Source organism: Camarhynchus parvulus, chromosome 15 (genome assembly GCF_901933205.1).
Source record: "Camarhynchus parvulus chromosome 15, STF_HiC, whole genome shotgun sequence".
Taxonomy (NCBI): Eukaryota; Metazoa; Chordata; class Aves; order Passeriformes; family Thraupidae; genus Camarhynchus; species Camarhynchus parvulus.
The window spans coordinates 2,388,118-2,403,114 of NC_044585.1; the positions used below are offsets into that span (position 1 = coordinate 2,388,118).

At 40.0% G+C, this 14,997-nt stretch overlaps 1 protein-coding gene across 1 annotated transcript in view; it reads left to right on the forward strand.

Annotated features, from left to right (window-relative positions):
- CABIN1 (calcineurin binding protein 1) overlaps nt 1–14,997 on the forward strand; it is a 112,868-nt gene that overhangs the window by 47,209 nt on the left and 50,662 nt on the right. Inside the window, 1 exon segment of the mRNA XM_030958606.1 lies at nt 3,583–3,696. Within this exon segment, the coding sequence (XP_030814466.1) occupies nt 3,583–3,696 (114 nt within the window).

Consider the following 14,997-nt stretch of genomic DNA (forward strand, 5'->3'; position numbering starts at 1 on the left):
GAGTCTATTTTTCTTTGTTTTAGTCTGTTATCAGAAGAAATTTATACATAGCTGTTTTTAGTTGGAGTAAACGTGCAGGCAAATACAAATGAAATTTCAGAAGTTGCTTCGTTGCCAGTTTGGGCAGTAGTTTCAGTTTCCTGTTAGTATTGTCTTGACATAAAGTCTTGATTCTTTGTGACTTTTACCTCCAAAATGAATGTTGGCACAGTTTGGAAGGAGAAGTTAGGACATGGCACTCTTTGTCAGTGTAAAATATTCATTCATTATGGTCCTTATGGATCAGCATGTGGAACCAGTCTCATAATCTGTAACCAGCAGGTTGTCAGGAAAGAAAAATACTTACTTACATGCCTTTTTTTTTAATCTCAAAATTAAAAAGTGCTCTGTAAATCCTGCAAGAATCTGCTCACAAAGACTGTGTGAATTTTTAGGTTTGTATGTTCTATAATGTCTGTTATTAGCAGAGCCCTTAATGGGGAAATAAATGTTGGGTGTGACATGAGGTCAGTGATGTGACAGGTTGGTCAAACCAGGCATAATACATGCATGTTAAAATTACAAGATTATATGTTTGTAGGCTTAATATGTACTTAGAGACAGACATAGTCTGGAAGCATAATAGATGTAACCACTTCAAGTAGAAACAGTTTGATAATAACAGTTCATTTAAAAGGCCACCCTTCAAATCAGTAGTCTTTTTATTTTGCTTTTATTTGATGGAGGAGGAGGAGGAGGTTTTTGAGACAAAACCTTCTAGTGGACTGTAAATGAAATCCGAGGGATGGATTAAAGTATAGTGGAGTGTTTTGTTCACCTCCCAGAAACACTTTGTGGAGTTTCCAGTTTAGGTAAAGGTGTTTCTGACACCATTGAGTTAAGGGGTGTCCATCCCAGGTGACTCAGTTCCACTTGGTTGACCCTACGAGATTTTCCTTTTCTACTTCAGCCTTTTTGCAAGTTACTGTACCCTGTCAGTCATCTTGTCTTTGAATCTTGGGGTGATAAAGATGTGGGAGGCAACAGCTGAACTGGAAAGAGTATTTCATAATTGCCCTGAGTCAGACAGCCAAATCCAGCATTTGAGGCTGGCAAGCAGTGTGCCAAGAAGAATAAATCCTTTTTGCTGTGTCCTGGATCCCTTCACCCACTCCTAATAACTTCATCAGCTGAAAACCAAGCAGAGCAGACTCTGTAAAATCTAATGAGTTGAGACCTGCTCAGGCATATTTACTGGGAATAAGTGATCATGCTGATTTAAGGAGCAGGGTAGTGGAAAATCTGTAACTGTGTCTTTTATTCCTATTAGCTTTGATTGTGTGAAGTTACCGTGTAATTGCCCCATTTGTCTGAATGATCTTTTCTCCTCCTAGCTGGGCTGCTGCCATCATCTTGTTCAATAAAAGCCTGTGAATTATGTGTACCAAACACATGCCTGTGGATGGTCAGTGTGATGTGCATTGCACATCCCAGCACCAGAGCATGATGCTACAATTAATGATACAATTAATGATCTCTTAACCTTTTCCTTGTTTTCATTTAAGAATACATCCACAGCTAACTTTTCTTTAGACTGGGATTTTAGATTAAAGCTTTGTGGTGGGATGGTAACTTTCTTAAGGATTTTGTTTTCCTTGAATTTTTATGTGATAGTTTTAACTGTAAGATTCAGATTACCACACATTAGGCAAGTCTTACTTCATTTTCACACTTGGAATTAACTTACACTTCTGATGACTATGATTAGCACAAAATAAAGCATTTTCTCTGCCTGGATCTTGGATGATCCAATAGGCTTATTTTTGTTGGATTCTGATTTTATTCAAAACAAGATGGCTTTCATGGAAGACCAGATTTTTGTAGCTTCTCTTGTGTTGTATTTTCTTCTGTATGTATTTCCAAGTATTTTTCAGGATTAGGTTAACAGGATTACAGAAATACATATTACAAAAGAAGTTATGTAGAAGAAAGTTAGTATGCAGCTGAGTTTACACCTTCTGCTTTCTTCAGTCTTAATTAAATTTGACACTCAGTGATAATAATTAAATTTACTGATATCCATGACCAGCCAGAAAGTACCTTGTGATGTTTATGAGTGAATATGTATTTGTTCCATACCAAAACAAAGCTGTCCAAATCCCATTGATTATGCTGCACTATAATCATGAATGTCCTGTGTAAGTACCTCTGTGAGCTCTTGGAATGAGGGATTTTGACACCCATAAATATCTGGTTATTATTGCCAGTGTTCAGCTCTCCTGCACATGAATCCATAATCAGCATTTTGCTAGAGGGGATGCTGCAGCTCTGGTGAGACATTGGAGATTTCTGCATGATTACTGTCATTAGCACAAAGGTACTGATGATTGAGCAGAGCTTTTACTGTTTCACCAGGGTCTTATAAATAAAAATACTCTGGAACACAGGAACTTTTCTAATAACCCCCCCACCCCAACACACAAACATATACACAAAAGAAAGGATATTACAGCTGGAATATGCTTCTTGGATGGACATGATTTAATCACATTTATGACTCACAGAAGTGTATTTCCAGATCACAGAACACAAGCCAGAGTGCAACATTCTTATTTGTCTCTATGAACCAAACATCTTCCTCTTTCTTTCACGTCCTCTCTTGTGAAGTTTTCTGTACAAAAGCTGGTCAAATGCGACTCAAATGCCACTTTTGAACCCTGAAATAAAAAAATGAAGTAAAGCAAAGCTTCCATCAGTGAAACCTCACAATTAATAATTGTCCCATCTGTTGGTAACATTCTGCCTGGAGCCAACAGCTGTCCCTGGTTCTCAGCTACAAAAGAGAGCTCCACGCATTGAAATTTTAGAGGGATAGTGCTTTTATCAATTTTTGGTTGTCATCTATCATTTGATCCCCTACTGATAATTTCTTGTAAATTCACTGAACACTATTATCCGAGTTTGATGACAGTTGTGGAATTTCCAGGGAGGTGAAATGAACTTAATGGAGGGAAATGCTGGGTGGGGCCAAAAGCTCTGAATTCACCTCCCCACTAAAGGAAGCTGCAGTTTGAGCCTGAGGGTCGAGGCCTCAGCTCTGGCAGGTTATTCCCTGCAGGTGGTTGGCCCAAGGGAAGAGCTGGGAGTGCTCCCAGAGAGTGTGTGGGGAGAATGGAACAGCAAGTATGACAAAAATGAGAAAAGACACTGCAGGGATGTCACTATAGGACATGAAATAACACGATGTGCACACACTGCTTTCTTCAAGGTAAAAAAGGGGAAGTTTATTTTCTGACTTCAACATTTCTAGATTTCCAAAAGTGAGAGTGGATTGGAGGGTGAAAATGCCACCTCTCCAATGACACTGGACAAACCAAAAGTCTTATCAAATCTCTCTTCTTCCATAAAAGAATGCAAACCAATATTTACAGAAAGTGCGTGAGGAAGTTAGTTACAAGAATGTAAACATCAGAAGGTTTAGAAAATCTTAAAAAATCAAAACAACACAGGTTAATAAATAAAAATGTACTTTGTTTTGTACTTTTACCTTTGGTGGCTTTTGCATCCCCTGCCTCCATCTGACCTGGCTGTTGTTGTCCACAGAACCTGCAGTGGGCCCGGGATGTGCTGCTGGGCAGTGGGGTGCCCTGGCAGCAGCTGAAGCACATGCCTGCACAGGGCCTCTTCTGTGAGAGGAACAAGACCAACTTCTTCAATGTAAGTTTACACAGCTGATAAACACAGTGCGCTTGTGTTCTCAGCCAGCCCTGAGACACCTGTTTCTCATTGGAAAGGTCTGCAAAGGGATGGGGATGTGAAATTCCACACAGGCACGCTAAACAAGCCATGAGCAAGTAAAGGAAAGGAGAATTACAGAGATATTTACTGGGTGAATATCTCTCTTGAAGGGTTATTTCTGGTGAGCTTGAAAACATGGGGAGAGAAGCACCAACATTTTTCCAACATTTTTTCAGTTATGCATCATTTATCATATACTTGATGGCTGAGCCCTCTTTAAAAATTCTAATTTTGTTCATCTCAATTATCCTCTTGTTTATTGTTTCTCAACTCAACCTGCAGTTCTCATGATGAAAAATAGTGCTATTTGCTCTAAGAGCTCTGCTGAGTTGGAAGGAGCTTTCTTGTGCTCTGCTCTCTGTAGCATGGCTCAGCAGAAGGAGCCTCCCAGGCCCAGAGTGAGGCAGCAGCACTGTCACATGGACTGTCCCTGTGTCTGTGATCACTTCTCAGGAGTGTCCCTGTGTCTGTGGATTGTCCCTGTGTCTGTGATCACCTCTCAGGAGTGTCCCTGTGTCTGTGATCACCTCCAGGAGTGTCCCTGTGTCTGTGGATTGTCCCTATGTCTGTGATCACCTCCCCAGGGTGTCTGTGCCTCTCACTGCCATGGACACAGAATGCTCCTGAGACTCACATGGGCATTTATCCCTCAGTTCCCTGCTGGGATTGCCACTCACACACTGCTGTTGTCTCTGGGATCTTTGCCTTTTCTGTGCTATGTCCCAGGGTTTTTGCTTTTTGTTCTTTTGTGACAGAGTTCTTTAGCAGTTCTGGAGAACCTGGAGATGCTCTGTTTGTCATTCTGGGCTGAGTACAGTCCACATCTGTTATGTGGTTGCCTGTGATTGCAGTGACATTTTGTGTCTCTGCTTTCCCATCCAGTGCTTCTGTTTTAATACTTGAATTGTGAAATTTATTTCAGCTTTATATCTGTTAACACCTCTCTTCATTTTTGCTGTATGTTGTGTTAATTAGTACCTCTCTGCAAACCTCTTTTAAGTACAAGGTAAGTGCTCATCTCTGATTATAATCCCTCAGGTGGGTTAAACAGCACAGGAATATTGACAATGGTTCAACACTGATTCATGGATCAGTCTGCAAAAGGAGTTTCTATATCATTGCATCTTTCTGGAGAGAAGTTTTGATTAACAAGTGCTGTCAGCCAGCAGCTAAATACCATGCACCCATCTGATCACTCCCCTCCCATACCCTCCATGGCATGGGAAGGAGAATCATAGAAAAGGTAGAGCCCGTGGACTAAGATCTGTTAAAAAACTGAAATAAAAAAGATTATAATAATATTAATAAAAGGGAGAAGAGAAGTAGAGAGGAATAAAACCCAAGAAAAGCAAGTGATGCTCAGTCCAGCTGTTCAGTACCTGCTGACTGATGTAGCAGTTCCCCAGCAGCCATCAGCCCCCCCAGTTTCTGTACTGGTTTGTGTACATCCCTCCATTCCACCCCCTGGCCAGTTCCAGTCATCCTTCCTGGCCATGCTCCCCTCCCAGCTCCTCGTGCGCTTCCTCACTGGCAGAGCCTGGGAAACTGCTTTAGAGTAAGCACTGCTTAGCAACAGCTACAACATCAGTGTGTTATCAACATTATTCTCACACTGAATCCAAACCAGTGCTGCAGCAGCCACTGGGAATAGAATTAACTCTGTCCCAGCTAGACCCAGGGCAGAGCTGATGGGGCAGACTAAACAGTGGCACCTCATTGGTGGCTACACAGCTTTGTGCTGGTTTCCCTGCACTGCCTGCCAGTTTTCCCTACAAAAACCCTGCTGTGATTAGCCCCTGACACTGCTGAATGCTTGGACTGAGATTCACATAGTGCAAAGTGTTCTTGTGGAAATTAATGGAATTATTCAGCATGCTTCAAGCCAAGTGTGAACTTTGCATGAGCAAAGCTGACTTGTTCATCACTGCAGGGTTAAGTGTCAGTATTCTGTTTTAATGTATGAGGAAGATGAGCAGTAGGGAGCTGAGAGGTGTGTGTAAGGGAGTGTTTCTACTAGAAAATGTGAATTACCACATTAAGAGAGATCAGTGGTTGACCTAAATCGTGTCTAGTTTTTGAATGCTAATGCTAGCTGATTTAATTTAAAGAGATTCCACTATATTCCTAGGTGGAATTTTCTAGCATTATTTCAGAAAGCAATTATTTCTTACTCTGCATACTGATATTTTTACACTCTGAAGGATGAAAAGTACTAGCATAGATACTTGACAGCAGTATAATAATGTTATTTTGTAAATCAACAAAAACTTTATTCCCATAATGAAATTCTTTAATCAGAAATTAGATACACCATGAAAAAATAGACAACCTTTAACAAAAGGTATATGCTGGCCCAGTGCAATATATTGGAATAGTGGTAGAAAAGATAGAAGGTATTTGTAGATGATGTTCTCAGTTTGAACTTGGGTCTGTCACCATACAAAAGTAGTGTTAGTCTGGAGTCCTCCATGTAGATCACTGTCTCCAGGCTTTAAAAAATTTGGTTTGGGGATGAACTCCAGTGTCTCAGCTGTGGGGACATCTTGACTTACTCTGCATGCATGTAGGTTTGTCTTCCTGGGAACAGTTTAGCATGATGAAATATTTTGGTGGTCTCATTTTCTACCCAGCAATATTTTCAAAATCCTCTTCAAGTAACATTGTGTGAAGCATGTGGCATTAATCCAGAACAGATGACACAGACACAGCACAGTGAGAAAATCCAGATCTGAGAGGGAAAGGGCCACAAGTGCCCATGACAAAAAGCTGGTGGTGTCAGCTGACATTCCAGAATTGGACAAACCTCAGTCTGTGAACAACTTGGAAAACAACCTCTGAGCTCTGCGCTGACCTTGCCTGGGTTAAGGCACAGCTATTCTGTTCCCATGCAAGGCTCCCAGGCAGGCAGTGGGGAAGAGGCTGAGCTGCACCATCTGGGGCAGAGCTCTGGTGTGTCATCCCCTGGGCAGATGGTGCTGCAGCCCACTGTCCCAGCTCCTGTCTTCACATACAGACTTGGGTGATAAAACACAAATTCTAGCATCCTACAAAACTAGTCTTATCTAATCTTAGAAATTAAATGGCCAACCTTAAGATTTTCTAAGCCTATTAATGTCCCCTAGGGTTATTTCCAATAGAAACCTTTTACCCAAAGTGTTTATTTGCTTCCATTAAATGCCTTTGGTTTTCTGTTTTGAGAACTCTTCAGCCTTCATGATACAAAATAGTTAAATGAATGTCTCAGTGGCTTTCTGTAGATACTTTACTACTGGAATACCTTTTTCTTCTGCAGCAAGTAGCACTGGTGTTTTTAATCTCTTGTAGAGAAGATTTAGGTTTGTTGAAATTACAGCTGACTCAATTTTACAAGTACAAACAACAGAGTGCAAGAGAGAAAGCTAGCAGCTCCTCCCAGACATTTTATAAATCATGCATACTCCTTGTAGAATTATTTATGAAATGTTTATGACAGCACTGTATGAAAAGAAATAAATCTGGGTAAAGCTGTCTCTTGTTGAATTTTACTGCAAACTGCTGGTCTGGATCTGTGTGTCATGGGCTGTTGTATAATTTGTTAGCTGTCACTCATCTGCAACTTAAATGAGCAAAAAAGGCATGTTCAGTTAGCCCTGACTTCTTCTCATTTGACATATTAGAATAATGTCAGGATGCTCAGAACTTCCCTTTTTCAGTTCTTCTAAGAAAAAATAGTGTTACTGCATTATTGTACCTATTTGTTTCCCAAGCAGCAAAGAAAGGCCCTGATTTTCTGTAAGCAGAGGTTTTTGCATGTTCATGGCTTTGTTAGTGATGGCAATCATGTGAATGAATATTGCTCTTAGAATTGAAGGAGTTTCAGCTGTGTTCCTATAAATTACTGTCAAATCTGGTGGTTTTGGCCATTTGTCTCTTGCATGTACAGGTACATTCCAGTTTTTCTCCTCTTCTTCTTCTCAGTGTCAGTGTAAATATATACAGAGATTTTTTTTTTAGGATGGCTGCAGGATGGTTTCTATAGTAACTAAATTAGAAATTATTTCAGCAGGAGAAAAAAAAATCCCAATATATTGCTTTATATAGTAGGGCACTTTCCTATATATCCAGATTTTGTGGTACTATTAATAAAACAAAGTTAAACTTTGGGCACAGATGATGGGCATTGATCAGGCTGTGGGTAGGTGGGATTGTGGAAGAAGCACTTTGAGCTCCATGTACCAGCAAGTTCTCCATATGGTTTAATATACACTGTTTGTATTTTCCTGGCACATCTTCTGTGGTAATAATCATCTGTTGTAATAAAGATCTTCATGTCCATCTTTGGTAACTTCCCCACAGACAAAAGCTGTGCATGCACACCATTTACTACAGTGTTGACACTGGTGTGCATGAGGTCTTGCTGCAGACTGTTATGGATAATTGTTCTGTTTTTAATTCCAAAAGCAATGCAGTGTGTTTATTCTCTGCTGTGTTTGTAAAGCCCTTCATCCTGTGGTCTGGGCAAGCAGGGTCAAAGCAAGGTGGGGGCATCCACTGAACACCTGAAGCTGCAGACAGCAGCAATTCCCTTTTTTTTATCTTTGTTCATGCCAAGTGTGACTGGGCACTGGCAGGAGACTCTGCTGAGCACAAGGGCAAGCCCTGGACACTGGGTAGTTGGAGCCTAAAGCTGGTGCTGCAAGTTTCTAAAGGTAGTTTTTGTTACACAGCATGGTGTTACCCAGTGGGAGCTTTCTCTGGTACTCTCTGTATAGCAGCTTCTTCCCTTAGTTGTGTTCCAGGCTGAGAGTTACATCTGCCTGTCTAAGAGGAAAGTTGGTTCTGAAAAGGAGAGCAGGCTGCTGTTTTGGGATTCTGTGTGAGCAGAGCCATACAGTAAAGTTGAGATGCAGAAAAGAAGGCTCTTATGAAGTCCCCAATATAGGGGACAAACAGGGAACGTGCCTCAGCTCTCCTGGAAGTTGGGCAGTCCTATCAAGGAGATTTCATTTTATGCCTCAATTGTTTTTATACATTCCCATAGATAAACATTACTGGTCACTGTCACAAATATGGCATTGAGGGGATATATGGGATTTTCTTTTGATCCAATCCAGCTGTTTGTTTCTTTCCCATTTCCTGAAGTGTAACCTCAGCATTAATGATTCTCATGCCTTTGATTAAAATGATTAAAATGAAAGATTTGTTACAGAATTTAATGTCTCTGTTAGACACAGCTGGCCAGCTATCATCCAAGGGAGGAGGGAAATCCATTAGCAGTGCTCTGAACCTATTTTAGGTGTGTGTTCTGCCCAGTCTGAGTTTGCTGCCAGTGTTGGCTTGAAGAGCCCCCAGGCAGCACAGAGTGCCAAGGGGCAGCTCCTCAAGGCTGCTTGAGACAGCCTCTCTGAAAGGTTCAGTATTTCCTGCCATGTACTCAAAAACTTGAAACTGGAGGAACAGCAGACTAAAACCACTTTTGTAGCAATCTTACCACTCTGCTTTCCTTCCTGTCCTTGGCTGGTGAGAGATCTGAGTTACTCTCCTCCTGCTCATAGTTGATGTGTCTCTTTTTGGTTGGCAAATGTGCTTCCAGCACCTAGACATCTGCTATGGGAACATGAGCCTTCCAACCAAACTAGTGCCATTTAAATCAGACTGGAGAGAAGTGGAAAAATCTTGAAGAAACTCACTGTGCATCCATTGAGTTGAGATTGTGCCCTCAGCATGGTGAGAGGTGCAGTTTAATCATGTATGGGGGCTCTGAGAAAATTAATGATTATGTTTTAGTTTGATCATGATTGATTCTGAAAAAATGTTGGTCTTTTTAGTGCTTCTAATGCTTTATTTGAAAATGAGTACAAGGGGTTGCCAACTCAAAAAAAAAAAAAAAAAAAAAAGGAAGGGAAAAAAAAAAGAAATCCCAAGGGACATCCCAGAAATCACAAGGGTTTAGTTATTCCGTTTTGCTGTTCTTACTTCTGAGGGTTTTGGATGCCATTTTTATGCAGCCATAAGGGAACAGAAACCATAAAGGAATCTTTACAAAAAAAAACCCAAAAACACTTTGATTCCAGCAACTAGATAATGCTTGAAACAAGTTATTCTACTAAGTACCATTTAATATGCAAAAACAAGTGTCTAGAAAAGGTGACCATTGATATTGTGTAGTTGCACTAAACAAAGCAGTAACAATGCCATAAAGACAACATAAAATAATAGTCTATTTTTTTTTCCTACTATTTTTCTTTTTTGTGCTTAGGCTAGGTAGATAGGGACATCTGGTTAGGAGATAGTTAAATTCCTACCTACTTCAGAAGATAGAATTGTCTTTAATCTCTCCAGGACATGGCCATGTTCTAGCCATGAAATGTCAGGGTTTTCCCTGGGCAGGAGCAGGCCCAGTGCTCTGCTTTGTGCAAGGGCTGTTCAGCAATGCAGCTCCTCCTGCCAGCTCCCACCAACTGCTCAGATGTTCAGCAGGAGACATCTCTGTGCTGCAGATTTTCTCCTTGTGCTAGGGAGAGGAGGCTGCTCCGTGCAGGGATGTGGCACTTTGGGAGCTGCTGCTGCTGGCAGCAGGGCTGGGCTGTGCTGCACAGGGGCTGGGAGAGCTGTGTGACCATGTTCACAGAGGTCTTAGGATGAGGGAGGAGATGAGGATCTGACTCCATGTTTCAGAAGGCTTGATTTAGTATTTTATGATATATATTATATTAAATATATGATAAATAGAAATTAAATATATTATACTAATTAAATATATTATAATAGTATAAAATTAAATATATTATAATTAATATATTATATATATTATATTAAAAGAATAGAAGAAAGGATTTCATCAGAAGGTTAGCTAAGAATAGAAAAAGAAAGAATGATAACAAAAGCTTGTGTCTCAGACAGAGTCTGAGCCAGCTGGACTGTGATTGGCCATTAATTAGAAACAACCACATGAGACCAATCACAGATGCACCTGTTGCATTCCACAGCAGCAGATAATCATTATTTACATTTTGTTCCTGAGGCCTCTCAGCTTCTCAGGAGAAAAAATCCTAAGGAAAGGATTTTTCAGAAAATATAATGGCTACAGAGCTGAGCCTGCCCTGGGACACAGACAGCACCGACCCTGTGCTCTGCCTCACTGCCTGCCTGGCCTGCTGCCCAGGAATTTTAACAAGGATTTCACAGCTTTCCCCACGTTCCCCAATAATGGCATTATAGACCTATTGTTCCTCATCTGGGTGAGGAAACCATTTCTTCTGTGGTGAAGATATATTTGTGTGGAAAACTGCTGGGAATAAATGGAAAACCCTCCAGGAGTCCCTCCTGAGCCAAATGATTCTGTGATCATATGCCTTAATTTGTAAATACAGTCAGCTGTATAAATGGCAGATATTTTATAGTTACAGCACGAGCTAAGGTTTGGAAGACTGAAAAATGCAAACAAATCAGTGTTTTCCCATTCTCTTTTCCTTGGTTTTCTTCCTTTTTGGTCTTTGCTAATTTTCTCCATTACCCTTCACTGTATCTTCTGCAGAGCAAAATAATGTTACAGGTGTGATGCTTCCAGCACTTATCCTTGAATGTTCCTTGAGCCACAGGATAAAGGAACTCCTACTGAAAAAAATCATTGTCATACCTGCCTGCAGACTCAGGAAAGCATATCTGCATTGGTTACATAGAATTCTTATTTACAGGATTATTTTTGCATTGAATATGGAAACTGGAGGTGGGTTTTTTTTGGTTTTTAATGAGCACTTAAATTTTGGACAAGCTGATTGATTAAAATGCGTAATAAAGTGATAGCCCAGCCCTTTTCTCATGGCTGAAAGTCAGTTTTATGAAACTGAATGGATGAAAGATTAGTGACTGTGACTCTGTTGAATTTATTGAGGACAACTGTTTCTATGTGGAAAAAAGTAGCTTTTCAAAAATCCACATATTTTAGTCAAGTAATCATTGATGTGATTGTTATATGTTATATGTCCATTGTTTTTCCCATCTAGCATGGTAAATGGCCTCCACTGGGGAAAGTGGATGCAGGAAAGGATGATACAAGTTGTCCCTACAGTCAGAGTTAAAATTAAATGATTTCTCTTCTGACTTTACCCTTGATCGTTGTTCTTTTGTCAGTAAAAAACCATTCTCCACCTTTGTCCCTTATTTTTCCATCTATAAAGTTAATTTCATTCTATTCATCCATCCCCAGCCCACTGGTTTTCAAACATTTTAGTTGAAAGAATGCTTTTAGCAGGTACAGAGGAGTTGTACCTCTCATTCTCTGTCACTTGCTCTCATGTGTGCTCACTCTCTTCTGCAACCTTAATACAGATCTGGGGCAAGGCAAGCAAGGAGTTAACTGTGCCAGTGAAACTTTCATAGTGATTGGCTTGAGCCCAGAAACCCAGCAAGCAATGAAGTCTTAAAGTTGCCTATAAAAAGCTAGATAACTTTTTCAACCTCTGCCCAACATGTTATTTACAGTTCTTCACTCCATCCTCTTGGAAAAACAGAACTCATCAGTGAAAAATGTCCGTCGTTCACAGAGTTTTCTGTCTCAGTATATACACACTGTTCTTCCTGGCCAACTCTGCAGCCTTCCAAGGCCCAGCTAGTAAAGATGCCAATAAATCTAAATCCCTGGAGATACAGCATGGGCTTTGGAACTGTCATTTGTGCCAGTGGATATTAAACAGCTTTTTTTTTTTTTTTCCATTCTGTTTCCCTAGGAAAAGTTTCTTCTTTTGTTGAGTAGATGAATTTCTAGGCAAAGGTAAGCAAGGGAGCAAATGACCCTAAAATAAATGAAGCTATTGCTTTGTGGAAGAGAGATTGCCATGGAGATTGTAGTGTTAGAGGACATAAAGCACTTTGTTTTAAACCTGGATCTTAAAAGTCTAGCAGCAACCATTCCACCCACTCTAAACAGTATTTGAAAGGTGGAGGCTTGCTGGAATACTGTGTGATCAGTGTCCTTTTCCAAATGTGTGATGAATAAATCCATTATTTGATTTTTCCATCTGCTAGCTGTGTATCAGATACGGGTGAGAGAGCTACCTTTAGGCACTTAATGGGATTACTTTTACACTTGGATTGGCTTCTTTCCTCTTAAAAAAAATTTAAATAGGATTTTTTAACTAACTTAAGATTTTTAAATACAGTTGGAGAACAGCATTTTAAAGGTGGTGATCCATGAAAGGTCTTTAAAATACATGTTTTTATATTCTATGTGTATTATATGTCTATTTATCAGAATAGTTTTTGCAGGTTCTTACTATGAGTTATTTCTCCCAGTCTTATCATGGAAATAAATGGCAAGAACAGTTACATCAGTGTAGATTGCTGCATAAACAAAACAAAGCAAACAAACCCAGAAAATACTAAATCTGGAATCTCTGAAGAAAATTGAAGACATAAAATTGAATCTTTATTAGCTACCATTAGCTTTCCTTTCTCCTACAAATTCCTACAGTCTCTCTCTGAAAGCTTTGCCACAGAATTTCTGTTAATATCCATGTGTGGAGTTCACACAGGAGTGTTGAGCAGGCCAATAATGTCCATGTGTCTGAAGTGGTAAAGTTGTACTTTTTGTCTTTAAATACCCCCTTCTTTTGTTCTAAAACTGGTGGCATCACTCTGAGGAGCATTTATGTAATGAATGTTGAGCCAGAATCAAGCCATACTCAGAAGTTTTCTTCAGTGCTTCCTCCTTAGGTGAAGCTGTGTGTGATAAAGCCAGGGTGAACAGAGCTTTTTGATGAGCTGTTTCCTCCAGTTGTATGTTCAGAGGATTCTGTGCTGTTAACCAAGGCAGTTTCCTCTTCTGTACATTCAATTTTGTAGATATTTCCACAACTGCTTTTGGGGGAGATATCAGCCTGTATATCTTGCTCAGCTCTTGTCTGTTCCATATTCCAGGTATGGCAGATTTTTTTCATTCCTGTATCTTGTCTGTGTAAAAACACCAATCTCACTCTAAAAGACCCCAAATGGCAGTAAGGGAACATAAAACCACTTCTATCAAACTGCTCATCCTGCCTTTTTGGAGCCCTGTGAGAATTTCCTTCTGCACCAGTGATGGTTTTAATTTACCTGGAATTATGGTAATTTATAATAACTTTCATCCTTGTAGAAAGAAGAGCATTAATAGTTAAATTAGCTTTGTTTTATTAAAGAAGTGCATTTAATGAGAAATATTCCAGGAATTTCAGTTCTCTGGAAAAGGATGTAAGTATTTGTCATGGATAAACAATGCCTTAGTGCAAAAATGAAAACAGAAGAAAGTGGGATGAGAGCAGCATGATGCAAGCCTGTGTGTACCTGTGCAAGCAAGCAGCATTTATAGATAAATATTTTAACTTAATGGCTACAACAAGATATAATTGGCCAATTAAAGAGGTTAGGATGGAGAAGATGGCAGATGATGGTAGGTAAGAACATCTTTGTTGCTGGGTAGGCTGACCAGTTTGCAATGTCACTGTGTGAAGCTGAAATGTGGACATTGAAGTGGGTAATACTACTCCATCTTTTGGCAAAATTCCTGAAGTTAGAGGAGTAAAAATGTTGAATATTGTATGGTGTGTTATTGTTGCAGACTCCTTGGCTCCTGTGGAGGAGGTAGGATTTCCTGGCATAATGTGAGCACTTCTGGAGTTTGTGTGGTGGCTGCTGTGGAAACAGCAGGGGTGACCACTTAGGCAAGGTGACTTTCTCAGCTCCTGAAAGGAATTAAAGCAAAACAGGATTGAGTGGGTGAGTGAAAGTAATGAAGCCCATAGTGGTCAGTATTTCAGCGTGCTCCTCTGAACACTCAGATGTATTACTCTGATCCAGCAAGGGAATTTCTGTAAGAGCTTGAGTGACAAATGGCTTTTTTTCCAGGAGCTTTATGGCCTTTGTTCATTTCAGTTGCTTTTACTCCATCTCCTCCAGTTTGCTTACTCACCTCCTGTCAATAAAGTTTCCCAAATTCGGCTTTTTTGAAAATGTTTAATTTTTCTATAGGTTAGAGGAAGGAGAATCAGAAAAAAAGCCACCACAAGCTTTTCACTTGAAGCACTTCTAACAGTTACTCAGAATGAATTATGAATTTTGCTGGCTGTTTGGTTTGCTGACACAGTAAAAATCAGAACTGGAAACTCCTAGCAGGTCATTTTCTATTTAAATCTTTATCTCTTCAGCTGCTCCCTGTGTGTATATTCAAAGTGAATTAGCACTTAGACTATGATCTCCTGTTTAGCA